The sequence below is a fragment of the Vipera ursinii genome (assembly GCF_947247035.1).
Source record: "Vipera ursinii genome assembly, chromosome: 6".
In the NCBI taxonomy this organism is placed as follows: domain Eukaryota; kingdom Metazoa; phylum Chordata; class Lepidosauria; order Squamata; family Viperidae; genus Vipera; species Vipera ursinii.
The window spans coordinates 46457473-46472143 of NC_139515.1; the positions used below are offsets into that span (position 1 = coordinate 46457473).

Sequence of the window (14671 nt, forward strand, 5' to 3'; positions counted from 1 at the left end):
AGTCCCGTTTGCGCTCAAACACAAAATCGAGCGCGAACTAGACAAGTTGGTGGCCCAGGGAATCTTAGAGCCTGTAGATGGAGGGGAGTGGGAAACCCCCATCGTGACCCCCCTCAAATCCAACGGGGAAATAAGGATCTGCGCCGACTATAAGTGCTCGGTGAACCGCGCCCTAAACCCGCACGCTTACCCGGTTCCCCCGGTCAGCCACGTTCTCGCTTCCCTCCAAGGCGGCGCCATTTTTGCAAGGCTCGATATTGCACAGGCGTACCAGCAACTCATGGTCACTAGGGAAACTGACATCCAAACCATAGTAACTCATAGGGGGGCGTTCCGGGTGAACAGGCTGCAGTTTGGAGTCAGTGTTGCTCCCGGCATTTTCCAGGAGGTTATGGAAAAGACACTCAAGGGCATTCCAGGAGTCTGCCCCTATTTTGATGACATCCTGATCGCAGGAGCATCAGCAGAGGAACTGGCAGGGAGGCTTAGGGAAGTGCTGGCAAGGCTGCACACAGCTGGCCTCAAACTCAAAAAGGAAAAATGCAGCATAGGCGTTCCTTCCACAGAATTTTTGGGGTTCAGAGTAGATGCCAGGGGAATCCACCCCACAGAATCCAAGGTGAGGGCCATCAAACTAGCACCCACACCCAAGAACAAAGCAGAGCTTCAGGCATTCCTGGGTCTGCTGAATTTCTACCATACATTCCTCCCACACAAGGCAGCCATCGCTGAACCGCTCCACAGGCTGCTAGACAAACAGGCAACATGGGCCTGGACGGCCACCCATGATCAGAGCTTCAAGGCCCTGAAGGCATTGCTGTCGGACAAGTCCACAGTAACCCATTTCATTGAGTCCAAGCCCATTTGTATCGCCTGCGATGCATCCCCTTATGGTGTGGGCGCTGTCCTAAGCCACCTTGAGCCCAACGGAGCACAAGTCCCCATAGCATACTATTCTAGGACACTGTCTGGAGCAGAAAGAAACTACGCCCAAATAGACAAAGAAGCCCTGGCAATCGTGGCAGGAATCAAGAAATTCCATGATTACTTATATGGCAGGGAGTTCACTGTCTTCACGGACCACAAACCACTCCTGGGCCTGTTCACCACAGACAGGCAAACCCCCCAGATTCTGTCCCCCAGGATGCTCCGGTGGTCCATCTTCCTTGCAGCATACAATTGCAAGCTGGTACACAAGCCAGGGAAGGAGATGGGCCACGCAGACGGTCTAAGTAGGCTCCCCCTAGACACACACTACCCAGACCCAGCACCAGCCACACAGATCCTAGCCCTGCAGGAACTACCCGAGTGCCCAGTTCTTGCCAAGGACATTGCCAGCCACACAGCCACAGACAACATCATGGGCAGGGTGCACTCATGGGTTTGCACAGGGTGGCAGGACAAATCCCCGGGACCAGAGTTTCAGGCCTATTTCATTAGACGCGATGAAATCTCCACACACAAAGGGTGCCTCCTTTGGGGTAGCAGGGTCATCATTCCACCCGCATTACGTGCCAGGGTATTGGACTCCTTACACGAAGGGCACCCGGGGGTGGTCAGGATGAAGGCACTGGCTAGGAGCTACCTCTGGTGGCCCGGGTTGGACAAGGAGGTTGAGGATCGGGTCAAGGCCTGTTATACATGCCAGAGATCCAGGCCAGAAGTGCCACATGCACCAGTACACTGGTGGGAGGCCACACACACGCCATGGTCCCGCATTCACATTGACTATGCGGGGCCATTCCAGGGTCAACTATTTTTAGTAGTAGTGGACAGTCACTCCAAGTGGTTAGAGGTAGTCCCTGTCCCCAACATGACCTCGGGGAGGACAATCCAGGTGCTCAGAGCTCTCTTTGCCACACACGGCCTCCCCGACGTAATTGTGTCTGATAATGGGCCTCAGTTTACTGCTGCTGACTTCCAGGCGTTCTTGAAGGCGAACTGGATTAGGCACGCCACCTCCGCGCCTTTCCATCCATCTACCAACGGGCAGGCCGAACGGATGGTAAGGACGACCAAAGACGCACTCCGGCGCATCATCAGCGGGGACTGGCACCACAGACTGGCCAAATTTTTACTAGCCCAACACACAACACCATGCGTGGCTACCGGCAAGAGCCCAGCAGAACTGCGATGGGGACGCCGCCTCATCACCAAGCTGGACCGCCTACACCCAGACCAGGTAGCAGCCGAAACCGGTAGGGCAACATCACCATCATCACCATCATCACCATCACCACCAGTATCACTACCATCACCATTGCCATCATCATCCACACACAGGGTCCTCAACCTGGGGGACCTGGTCTGGGCAAGGAACTATGGGGCTGGACATCCTTGGGTTCCGGGGACAGTGGTCGGGAAAACAGGACCCCTTTCGTACATTGTAGGGGTGGAGGGGGACAGACGCATAAGGCGACACATCGATCAGCTCAGAGGAAGAGTCCCTGAGCACGTCACACACGCCCCTGAGCGCGTCACACACGTCCCTGAACTCAACGCACACGATCAACAGGAGGACCACACTCCAGGAGGGGTCAACCCAGCTGAGGACGTCATAGGGCAGGGACCAGAGGAGGAGGACTTCCTGATGCCGGCTCCTTGCAGCCCTGCACAAAGGCCTCAGGAACCCATGGTCCAAGCCCAGGGGCCAAGCACACCCAGACGATCCACCTGTCCACACAGGACACCAGCCTACCTGTCGGACTATGTGTGCAAGTGACCCTCACACAAGGACACCACTGTTTTTTTATATATATATACTCATAGTTATAGTAGTTGCATGTTGTTGTTGTTATGTGGGTCTTCTCTAAGGGGGGAGGGGTGTTATGTATGCAGGCATCTGCATAGCAACAGCCCTCAGGGGGCGTTGGCCTGGACAGTTTCGGCGGGAAACCTAGGGCCAACCCCATTGACTGTTAGCTTACCTGGCCAGGTATATAAGGAGGCCAGGTAGCCCTCGTTCCTCAGTTCACTTCCCCTTCCAATAAAGAGCTGAACTCACACACCGGCTGGCGTCTCTCTTGCGTCGGACCCACTACACAATACGTATAACATATAGCAGAAAGCAGGGCAGGGCAGGACTTTTGCCTCTAAGCCTTTTCTTTCAGTGGAATGCCTGTTCCAGAAACATTTTTTTCTGGCTCTGGCTCTCTTTTTTTATCATGAATTGTTGGTTTCTAATCAATGAGCAAATCTATGCAAGATCAAGAATTTTACCTGCAGTTTCTCATTTGAAGAAATTTCAACCTTCTTGATTTTGTAATCTGGATGTATTATCAACCTCCATTACTAATTAACTATTTTTGTGTGATACTACATTTTGTGTGAGAGAAGTCAAAACACAATCACAATTGCCAGACAACTACTATTAGGGTCTAATGAGGTATTTGTGTTTCTTCAGATACTGCTAAAAGTTGGCTCATAGTATCTCTGAAATGGCCATGTTAGAAACTATAATTCACTTGGGAGCTTTAGGTTATCTATATTTGATGAAGGGGTTCCTTTCACAAGTAGCTTTTTGTTTAATGTGAAGGACCATTTCTATCTTTTATCATCCAAAATGTCTACAATTCTTCCTGAAAATAAGATCTATACGTTTTTGCAAAAGAAAGAAGGAAAGAGACATTTAGACATAGTCATGTTCTTTATTATTTAAAACATTGTCAGATATACAGTATTTCTTAACTCTGTTTCTCTATATAGGTTACAATATTTTGTATATATTTTATGTACATATTCACAACACCCTTAATCTCCTGAATATTAGGAAAATTACCCATGAAAAGTAGTTTATGATTGTGTAAATGTTTGAAGAATAAAGAAGCTACCAGCTTCACCACTTTAAAAAAAACTGTATCGTTTGAGAGAAAAAACAGATTCTTGCATTCTTGCATTATCAAAAGCAAAGAATAACACAGGCATTTAAACACTATTGCACATAATTCTTCCTGAAAGGAAAAAAGAAAGTTTCCTTAAAGCTTTCTTAAATCCATAGCCGCTTTATGTAACAAGGCTTTCAATGCAATAAAAACTCAGCAATAAATAACTCTGAGAAATGAAGGAAAAATGTCTTAATGTGACAGTGTTTTGTTAACTAAAATATGAATAACAATGTTTTTAATGTATTTAATGATCATATAAGTACAGTTTTAAAAACTGATGTACCCACAAACTAGTTTGTTATTTTTCAACGTCAACTTCCCTCCGCCCTGTGCGTTCCCACAGAGAGGGCCTCCTCACGGTGCCACCGATCAGAGAATGTCGTCTGGTGGCCCCCAGGAGGAGGGCCTTCTCTGTGGGCGCCCCGGACGTATGGAATCAGCTGCCGGTTGAGCTCCGGACGGTGCCTGACCTTTGCTCCTTCCAACGCAATCTGAAGACCTATTTATTTGAACAAGCCGGCCTGGCCTGATGGGGGATGTGTTGGGGTTTTTATTGCGGGTTTTTTATACTATTATTTATTGTTTTAGCTCGGGCTTCTATTTAATTCTCTTTTAACTTTTGTACCGTGTATTTTATATGTGCCCTGTTCACTGCCCTGAGTCCTTCGGGAGAAGGGCAGTATACAAATATAATAAACTTAAACTTAAACTTAAACTTCATGTTATCCACATGCATATCACCTCTTTACAAATAAAACTTTAAGAGATACAATATAAAATTACTGAAATTAAAATATATACTTATTTTTAAACATAGATTTCAACAAGTATTGTTCATGAAAGGCCAGAATGGATAAATACATCTAAAAATTGCCTATCATACTTCAAGGATGGTATGTTACTAACCATTGAAAAATGTTATAACAAAAGTCATAAAAATACATATATATGTTAGAATAAGAATGTAATAACTAGATGAAAACCAATGGAGTGTTAGTAATAGTTGCAATGTCAATATGCTACACCTATTAACAATAGCTAAGCAAAACTAAAACTAGAAGAGGATGAGATTTTTTTATATTATATATGATACATATTCAGGAAATCTGGGAAGTCAATTAAGTAGCATCTCTAAACATGTTACACTGCAAAGAGATAAAAGACCTTCAACTTGGTTTATGTGCAAGTAAGACCTACGTGGGCATAGTCTGTTCTACTAAACTGATTCACATCTGTGCAAATTATCTTTATTATTTATCTCTATAGCAAACCTAGGTGGGACTGGCTTCTGTTCAGATCATCTAGATCTTTCACCTTTTACTAAATGTAAACAAGATTGGAAAATTATTTATGCAGCTTGAAGGAAGACCATAGGCAATAGTCTACAGCCAGAAGTTAGAAGATTTTTAAAAAGTTGTTGGGGGCAGAGGTTGATCCAGAAGTAGGATGGAAGATAAAACAAAAAAACAAGAGACAGAACAAAAGAGTAATGTGAGAGCTAGTAATGGAGTAGCACTCTACATATGTTAGAGCTTTCTCTTCCTTCTCCTCCTTTCCATTTCCTTCTATGAAAGTAAAAAGAGAGTAAAAACAAATGGAAAAGGAAAAGAAGAGAGACATGGCGTTTGAATCTCCAAAGAGTATTCCTGATGTTCTTTGTACCAAGCAGAAAGTAGCACAATGAGCAAGACAATAATACCACGAAACTCTTCACAGATTATGAACGTGATTTTTTTCTTTTCTTTCTTTACAAAGCAGGCAAAGGAATGATATAACTGCCTGTGCCATTAACATAACAATATGCATTTCCACTATAAGGCATATATCATCAGGCGTGCAGATCAAAGCTATGCAAAATTATTGAAAAACACGATGCCCACATGTTAGTGGTAAGTGAAGACCCCTTCCTCAAACCTTTAACATAGACGTTCAGTCACCTCAGAGGGGAGATGGATGGCATATAAATTTAATAAATAAGATAAACATGGCCAAGTCCTTTCACACAGTTATTTTAAAGATTGTCACCAGCTGTCTATTTATTTATATAAGCACCATATTTCACTGATGTTTTAAGAAAAATGTTGGATCTGCATACAGGTTCATCTACAGATATCCAGGGAGAGTCTTTGAAGTAGAAATGCTTTCATGATGCTAAGATGCTCTGCGAAGCACTCCTGTATGTTTTGCACAGCCATAATGCAGATGTATTTACCAAAAATGGGGAAGTCTTTGTTATAATTCACTTAAGCATTTACAGCCCAAGGAATATGGTTCCTGCGTATGAACTGCTACTTATAATTCACTGGATTGTATCCCCTCCCCCACTACTGCATCTCTTCAGTTTTTTATTTCTTTATTTTTTGGTAGAAAAAGCTGCCTGTGTTTGAACTAAGCTGTCTACTGCCATGGAAACCGAACTACGCACAACAAAGGACCAGTGGTGAGATTGCTCTGCTTGTTTTCAAGGAGTACAGCATTTTCACAAATTTCTGAAAGGGAAGTTTAAGTGGTTTTCTGCCATACCCTATCAACTGGACATTTTGCTTTGCTACTGTATATAGAGAATAGTGGACTTCTGTTGTGTGAATTACAATTTATCATTTCTGGAAATATTACTTAGGAAAATCCAAAGAATTACATTTTCCATCCATGCTTTCTCTTTGCAGATACGACTACAAGATGAGGGAATAAGGGTTGCTGAGGCAGGGCCTCAACCTCATACTGGAATTTGTTTGCAAGTAATGCAAAGCATAACCAGATGCATAGCTGTACCCACAATCTTTATATATTATTCAAAGTTCTCCAAAGGTTAAAATCACGTTTTAAAGAGGTACTTTTGTATTAATTAATAATTTATTTCTTAACTGGGCAATGTATGGCAATAGCAAACTACAGCATGTCTTCACACTTCACTATCAACATCACTTTGTCATTGACTACTCTTGCTCTCTGTTCCTGAACCTTATTTGCATCCTTCCCTGTGTATGATCCTAATTACTACAGCATGATATCTTCACGTGTTTCATTCTGGGACTATGAGGAACTGGTCAATTAACTAACTCTTACCTTATACACTTCCCCATTCTACTTTGAGCAACAATATTTATCAAATTATTACCCAGTAATGTGAGTACGCATGGCTAGAATTTTGGAAACATGAAGTATTTGTTTATGTTATTCAGGCTTTAAAATAAATATGCAAATCACAGCAATAAATTCAACCTCCGTTGATAGATTGTAACATTGTCTTGACACTGGCATTTGCATGCATAATTCAGATGTCTATGCTGAAAAGCTTTTTATATGTAGTCACTTGCATGTAAACATGAACTTGTACCTTGAACCTCACAAGTTGAAGACTTGTGAGAAAAGCAGGACATGTCCAGTTGTATACATAAATGCCTATTCTGGTAGAGAAATCTAGCAAATCTTCCTCAGTTATATTAATATGCATTTGTTCAAATCTGTAGTCAGCAAGCTGTAATCTACCTCAGTGGGAGAGCTAATGACAGTGCTGTTTGTACAGCTTTCATGGGGAGGAATTTAAAACCAGTGATTGGTGTATTGTTCTGCCTGTGTTTCTTCTCTCACCCTGTGCCACATCTGCTGGCAGGGAAAATAACCACTAATCACTGTCCTCACTATTTGCTGGGATGAGCTTGAGGGACTCTGGAAAAGTGTCTGGGAGCAAGCTTTAACCATCATTCAAGTTCTCCAAGTGACAAGTTGGCATCATTGAACTTCTCTGCCCAATAACTTGTCACCTGAGCTATATCTGAACAGGACTTACAACGTTCTGGAAATCTGTTAGATCTGCCTGGTGAAAAAAAGTTTAAGGTTCCTTTAAAAAAACACTAAATGTGTGTTAAAAATACAGCTTAGTTGAAGATCTGAAATCCCCTTCAAAGAGAAACACTATTACAAAGTTAAACTTACCACCCATTGCTATGCAATCAGCTATGTTTCCTAATAGAATAGTTTGGCAGGTATTCTAACCAAATGTTCTCACACACACCCATCTAACTGACAGAAATGACCTTGGTTCCCAAGAGACAGTGAAATGTTTAGACTAGCAGAAATCCTCCACACACCCTCCCATTCTTGTGGCAACCTAGAATGAGCAAGATGGCTGCAGCCAGATTCATTGTGGAGTTGACATCTGCTTCTTCTACTGTTACAGTAGAAATAAAGCACAGGTATCAATTTAATGTTTCTTAATAGGCACCAAGAATTACATATACTATATTTTTATGTTATCACAGTAACTGTTCACTAAAAAGAGTTCTCTTGTTTTTAAATGTAATTGACTGGTGCTTTTTCCCATATCTTAGAAATAAACTAAATACTTAACTAATAATACATATTAAATCATTTAATGTTTAAGCAATAAATGATTGAATTTTAATTCATTTTTAAAAGTTAAACCATAGAACTATTTATAAGACAAGTTGTAAATTTTCTTAGAATATTTAGTTAAATGATCAGAATACAAACACTGGAATTAGTAACACAATGTCTCTCTTTTCAAGAATTATGCATTTTCCCCTTCAATTTTTCATCTGCCTTTATATTCAAGAAAGAAAACTTAAGTAGTTTCTCTTAAAAGAAATATGTGTTCATTCTATATCTCATTAAAATAATTCCCAAAATAAAACTACAAATACCAAGAGTGCATTTTCATAATCAGTCTTTAATATAGTCATTGCACAGTTGGACAGAAACATGATAAAAGAAGATAAAGTATTACACCGACATTAAAATAAAGTAAGTCAGCGTACAATATGCATGAAGTATTAAATACTGGGAAAATTTAAAAAGTAATTACTAGATCATTAAAACAAAATACTGGATTACGAACATGGTGAAATGCTGAAATACTACCCTACACATCCCTATCATCCTCATCCCCTTCTTCCTAGCTTTTCTTTTCTTCTGTTCCATTTCTGGATCATGGACCTGGTAGCAGATTACCACATAGAATTTTGTCTCTGGCCATGTAAGGTTGGAGTCGGGAGCCTGAAATAAATTTCGGATCATTGCAATTTCCAGAAAATGTAGTTTATACCTGTAAATTATGAAGCCAACATTGGAGCTTATCAGTCTAACAAGTCTGCCAACCTTATTTATTTTATTTTATTTATAAAATTTATAGGCCACCCATCTTACCTCAAGGTAACTCTTAAGCAGATTTCTGGTTTGGAAGCCCAGATATTAACATAGGAGCCAAGATGGAAGAAGGCCAAATCTTTCTGAGACCATTCTGTTCAAATTTCCTGCATATACCAGGTGGGTGAACTCCTCCCACTTTCCTATTGGGATAGGAGATCTCAAGTAAAAGAATATAGAAGGGCAAATACTATTTTTCAAATGGAAGAAGGATCGTTGAACTTTGCTGAAGTTAGTAAATGAATCAAGCCCTCCTCTATAGCTAGTTTCCTAGTTTGCAATCAGGTACTTGTACTATTAAAAAAAATAGAAATATCCAAGTTGATGTTTAGTTACAATTAGCACTGCATTATTCAGAGTTATTATTATTCACTGTCCTTAATTATCTATGAACTGAAACCAGCTCACAAGGAATGCTCCAATTGAGGACTCTGAATCAATCAGTGGCTCTACAATAGATGTTCCAAATTGTAAAATGTGCATCAAATTTAACATTTCTGTCATATTTGCATTAACTACCTTAAATGACAAGCAGTACCACATCTGCTTAAACTGCAGGATGAAAAACATATTTCTTGCCCTGTTTGATGGAGGCTTGAAGCTCATGACAGTAGTAAGCTTTCAATCAGCTTTCTACTATCTACAAATTAAAGTTGCAAATGACAGTCACATAACCCAGGGTAGTCATAGATGTACATGCTCCCCAAATAAATGCCCCTAGAAAATCTCCCTTAGTGACACTATTTAAAATAATCAGATCCAGTCTGCTGAAGACCTGCACTAAGTACAATTCAGCAGAGTTAGATAGTAGCAGATTGAGAATGGCAAACAGCAAAGTGGAAAGATTCTGGAAGACATTGTGGAAATTCTTTGCATTACTCACCCACTTCTGACACTGAAATTGCTGACATATCAATGATGATTAGTTTTAAGCAGATTCTCGGAGGAGGAGGGATGATGCACAATAAGACTGCAGTGGCTGAATTTTATTAATGCTGCTATTGCAAAATTCAGTGGGACAAAACTGATTTCCAAAACTTAGAATCTAATAGAAATAAATATTATGAGCTCCTCACACTGTTGTATCTCCTGCCTTGACTCCCCTTTAGTATCAGAGAAGTCTAATAATATCCATTAAGATGAGTTCCTTCTTGCATCCAGGTCTTCTGAAAAATTATCACATTAAATTTGGCTAAATAAAAGGTAAAGTCAGATTCTGTTATTCTCATCCTCAGGCACTGAAAGCATACTGTACACTGAAGTAGGCTGGCAAGAGTACCACCAGGCACTATTTCTATAAGTATTGATTGCTTTGAAACCTCCCTCTACACGTCTTCTCCTCTGTTTTTCCTTATGTACCTTCTTGGTGGCTATCCCATCTGATCAATTAGAAAATTACATCTGAAGAATCCTCAATCCTGTCATACAGTAGTTTAGCCTCTTAACATAGGCCTATTTCCCTTCATCTTTTGTTAGTAGAAAGGCATCATTTTCCAATGGGATGGATGAGTCAATAAAGGTTGAAATAGTAATCCCTGGTCAGACTCCCAGGTTCTATTCAGATAATCCCTATATGCATCCTGATGAATGTATATACAGAAAGGCTCATTTTTTCCCCTTAGGTTGGAATATTAAATGTTCTGCAGACAAACAGAACATAGCTTTCAAACAACTCCAGCAACATTTGTCTGTTTTTGAGGCCTTCTGCTATGACTTGAATGAGCTTTTTTAATATCTTAGCCTACAGAGAATATATTTTGGCTCAATTAATGAAATGGTTTTAAAATAGCATGATTTTTTCCCCTCCCAACCACCCAAAGTGGTTGAAGGTGAAGACAAATACTACTGTTATGTGGCCTTGAGGATGTCTGAACAGCACAGATTATGTATGACTGATTCATGGTATTCTAAATGATAGATCTCCAAAAATTCATATCTGCATGTCCAGGATTTAGCAGAGGATAAAACTGCTTTTTGGTTCCGAAAAGCTTCTGGCAATATATTAGAGTTAAGATCAATTTAACTAACAGTTTAATTGATCTTAACTCTTAATCCTTCATAATAATCCTCAAATTCACCAAACTCTTAACAGTTTAATTGATCAATTAAACTGTTAGTTAAATTGAATACTTCTGAGCAAAGATAACAAATTATGATCATCGTAGAACTGAATTATACATACATACTGAAGTAATTCACTGTTTCTGAAATCAAAATATAGTATTTTCAAAATGGTTTGTTTACAATATAAAATTAACATATACTAAATGTTAATATGTTAATTAACATATACTGAAATATTTATTTATTTTGATCAAAACAGAGAGGCTGCCTAATTCCTCTTCGTGGCTGGTAAAGGAATGAAGGCAACAACCAGGAAAGATGTCTTCCACCTTTTATACCTTTCCAGAACAAAAAGATCAGGTCTTTGTATCAGACATAAGATAGCACGAAGAAAGAATTCCAAGATGGTGACTCATACACAACAACCCAGGCTCCATTCGTAACTCCCCCTCCCCTTACTGAGCTCTTTTCATGTAAGCAATCTCCTGCATGTTTAATATGAGACTTTTACTTTTCCAATATACATAAAGCATCTGCTCAGGCAATTATCTACAAAATAGTGATTACAAAATAACAAAACGATGATTACATGATAACACTACAGGTATCAATATAAAATGGTTACTATGTACAAAATAGCTTCTATAGTATCAAACTTAAACATACTAAAATCATAAGCACAATGAAATCCCTTCAATACTTTAATGTTGCAGGAAGAAAAACAAGCCATGCTTAAAACATTACTATACCTTCAGCTTATGAAGGCCAATTTATTAAAGCTATTTAGAAAGTTAACAAATGTTCAGAGTCTCTATTCCTAATTTTTACATTATATTTTTTACTTCTAAATTCCCCAGGGATTCCTTAATACATTAATAAAATCGTCATCATCCAGAATGCCAATACTTAATCCTTCATAATAATCCTCAAATTCACCAAAGGAAACTTCACTGGGATTGCTGCAGGCATCCTCCAGTGTTTCAAGAAATGAAGATTTAATTTCTTCCTCAGTTGCATTACCTGTTAAAATATTACTTACTATTAAAATTGCTAGTAAGTGAAAGCTTCAGTAAAACATTAAAAAATAAAAATTACAGCTGTGTTCTACAGATGTTAAAAACATGCTATATATCTAACAAAAAAGATTTCCTAAGAAAAGCAAGTTAAAATAGAAAATTCAAGGGATATCTTAGTAAAAGTAACTTGTGTAGGAGTCCAGGAGGTAAAAGACAAAATGTCCATCACCATGTCCCAATGCAAATCATTGTTACTTAAATATTTGCATGCAACATCAGAATGCAAATGCAAAACAGAGGAATTGGTTTGTTTTGTAATGCCACTGCACAGGTGCTCACAATAATTCAGTCTCCTACTTTAAGCCTACATTTATCCCAAACTTTGTAATGTCTTTCTCCAAATATAATGGACTACAATACACACCAAATGAAGGCCCTGGGTATGCTCAGGTTACAAAGATTTCCAAGGATGGTGAAAGAAACAGTATCATTATGTTGGCGGCTAATTGAAAAATGAATCTGATCTTGTGTGTTCCTCTGATCAACATAGGAATGTTGTCTATTTTCTCAACATAACTGCATTCAGCAAATATTTGAGACTGCATATGAATTAAATACCTCATACTGAAACATCTTGAGCTTTTTTTAAAAAAACATTCTTGTTTCTTTCCATTCTATTTTTATAATGTATTTTTATATTTTTTGAATAATCAAGCAACCTGAAAAAACAGACGCTTGCAAATTCTTTAGTAACAGTAAGCTGATCTAATGGAAACGTGTTATACATGTAAGGAATAGTCCTTATCTGCAGAAAAAAATAAGTGATGTCGGTCCATCCGGAAAGCCATGCAGCTAAGGAAATGGCCATAAGGAATAGAGTTTCATGGTAAGGATCTTGAAGTCAAATAGTTTTAGAAGCTCAGAGGTAGAATATAAATTTGCTCCAAAAGACTGAAGATATATAAACGAAGACAGAGATTACCCAAGGCAGATATCATAAATTAAACTCTTTCTTAAACTGAATGACTATAATGACTATAATCTCCCTGCACCTAAGAAGCAGTAGCAATACATCATCATTTCAGAGATATTTCCTTAGCGAAAGAGAAAAATAAAATGATCACAGGCAGGCAAAAAAGCAGTGGGAGTGGCAGTGACTTTCAACTTCCTGCTGCCTTCCCTTGACTTTCCTTGTGGGAAACTGGTAGGGAGCATCAGAAATTGATCTTCCTTCCTTCCTTCTCCTTTCTTCACCCTTCCTATCATTCTGTCATCATCTTCCTTTCCTTCCTTCCTCCCTCCCTTCTTTCCTAAATGTTCCTCCCTTCCTTTCTTCTTACTTCCCTGCCTCCTTCTCTCCTTCCCTTCCCCCCTTCTTTCCTGCACACCCTATCATTCTGCTATTATCTTCCTTCCTCCCCCTGCCTTGCCTTGAACACTTGACAGCTTCCCATTTGCGTTGCTTGGGGGAAGCTTGCAGAGGAAAAGTCAGTGGGGAAGCCAGCAGAAGTTGCAAGATCAAGGGCAGTAATCTGGCAAGATGCTGCTGCCGGGAAGAGAGGATGCACAGAGGTGGGGGTCAGGATTGTCCATGGGGTGTGTCAGAGATGCCACATAAGTTGGGAAGGATATGTGGGTGTGTGCCATAGATGCCACATGGGTTTGGGAGGGTGCACAGGTGACTGTAGATTGGAAAGGGTGGCCATGAGTGCACAAGAGGTGAGGGTGGGATGGATAGGGTCTGCGCAAAAGTGAAATAGGTCAAGAAATATGGAAGTAAGTGGCTGCTGCTGAGTGGGGGATAGAGCAAGGAATTGCAAAACTAGCTGGGAAAGTGTCATGGAACACTGAAAATTAAGATCACATGACCACAGTAACAGCCAGTAGCAATGAAGCAACTACAACTTTCCCAAATTTTATTCCGTTGTGAGTTATGGGTCCCAGATTTTAGATCTGTAAATTAGCTGGTCTGAGGTACCTAGATTCAAAAAATGTTGCTTTTCTAATGCACTGTTTCACCTAGTTAAAGGTCATGACAACAAAGGTTTTAGTAGTATATAGATTACCTGCTATAACTTGAGGATGTTTTCTAGCACAATAACATTTCTTGATATCTACCATAGGGACTCTGCCAGTTTTATTGTAATCTAGCTTCATATAAGCCTAAAAATAATCAGAAAAAAATGTGAGCATCAAATATATGGAAAAAATGTTTATATACATCTGGTATGTTTACATGAAAATGAACTACTACTGTATTAGCAAAATTCAATCAACATGCTACATATAGAATTTATATTTGTGGAATACCTGACCTTACATAAATGTTTGGAAAAAGAGAGAAAGAAGTAATTGGGTACACCTGAAATTAACATCAGTGCAAGTAAGGTTTTAAAATTTCCTCAGGACAGTAAGTTTTATTCAGTCAGTATCTTATAACAATAAATATATTTTCTACTTAGAAATCTGAACGTATTTTTTTGTTAACACTACCAATTTCTTAACACATTTTTCTCTGTTGCATAAACAGTAAAGAATTTT

General features: G+C 39.5%; 1 protein-coding gene across 3 annotated transcripts in view; it reads right to left on the reverse strand.

The window, feature by feature from the left end:
- Positions 1-11431: 11431 nt before the first annotated feature.
- CAPS2 (calcyphosine 2) overlaps positions 11432-14671 on the reverse strand; it is a 31173-nt gene continuing 27933 nt past the window's right edge. For all 3 annotated transcript variants that reach the window (XM_083366475.1, XM_083366473.1, XM_083366474.1), the window contains exons 18-19: positions 14197-14293; positions 11432-12134 (exon numbers count right to left, since the gene is read on the reverse strand). In XM_083366475.1, the coding sequence (XP_083222601.1) occupies positions 11959-12134; positions 14197-14293 (273 nt within the window). In that variant the 3' untranslated portion in view covers positions 11432-11958. The remainder of the gene's footprint in view (positions 12135-14196; positions 14294-14671) is intronic.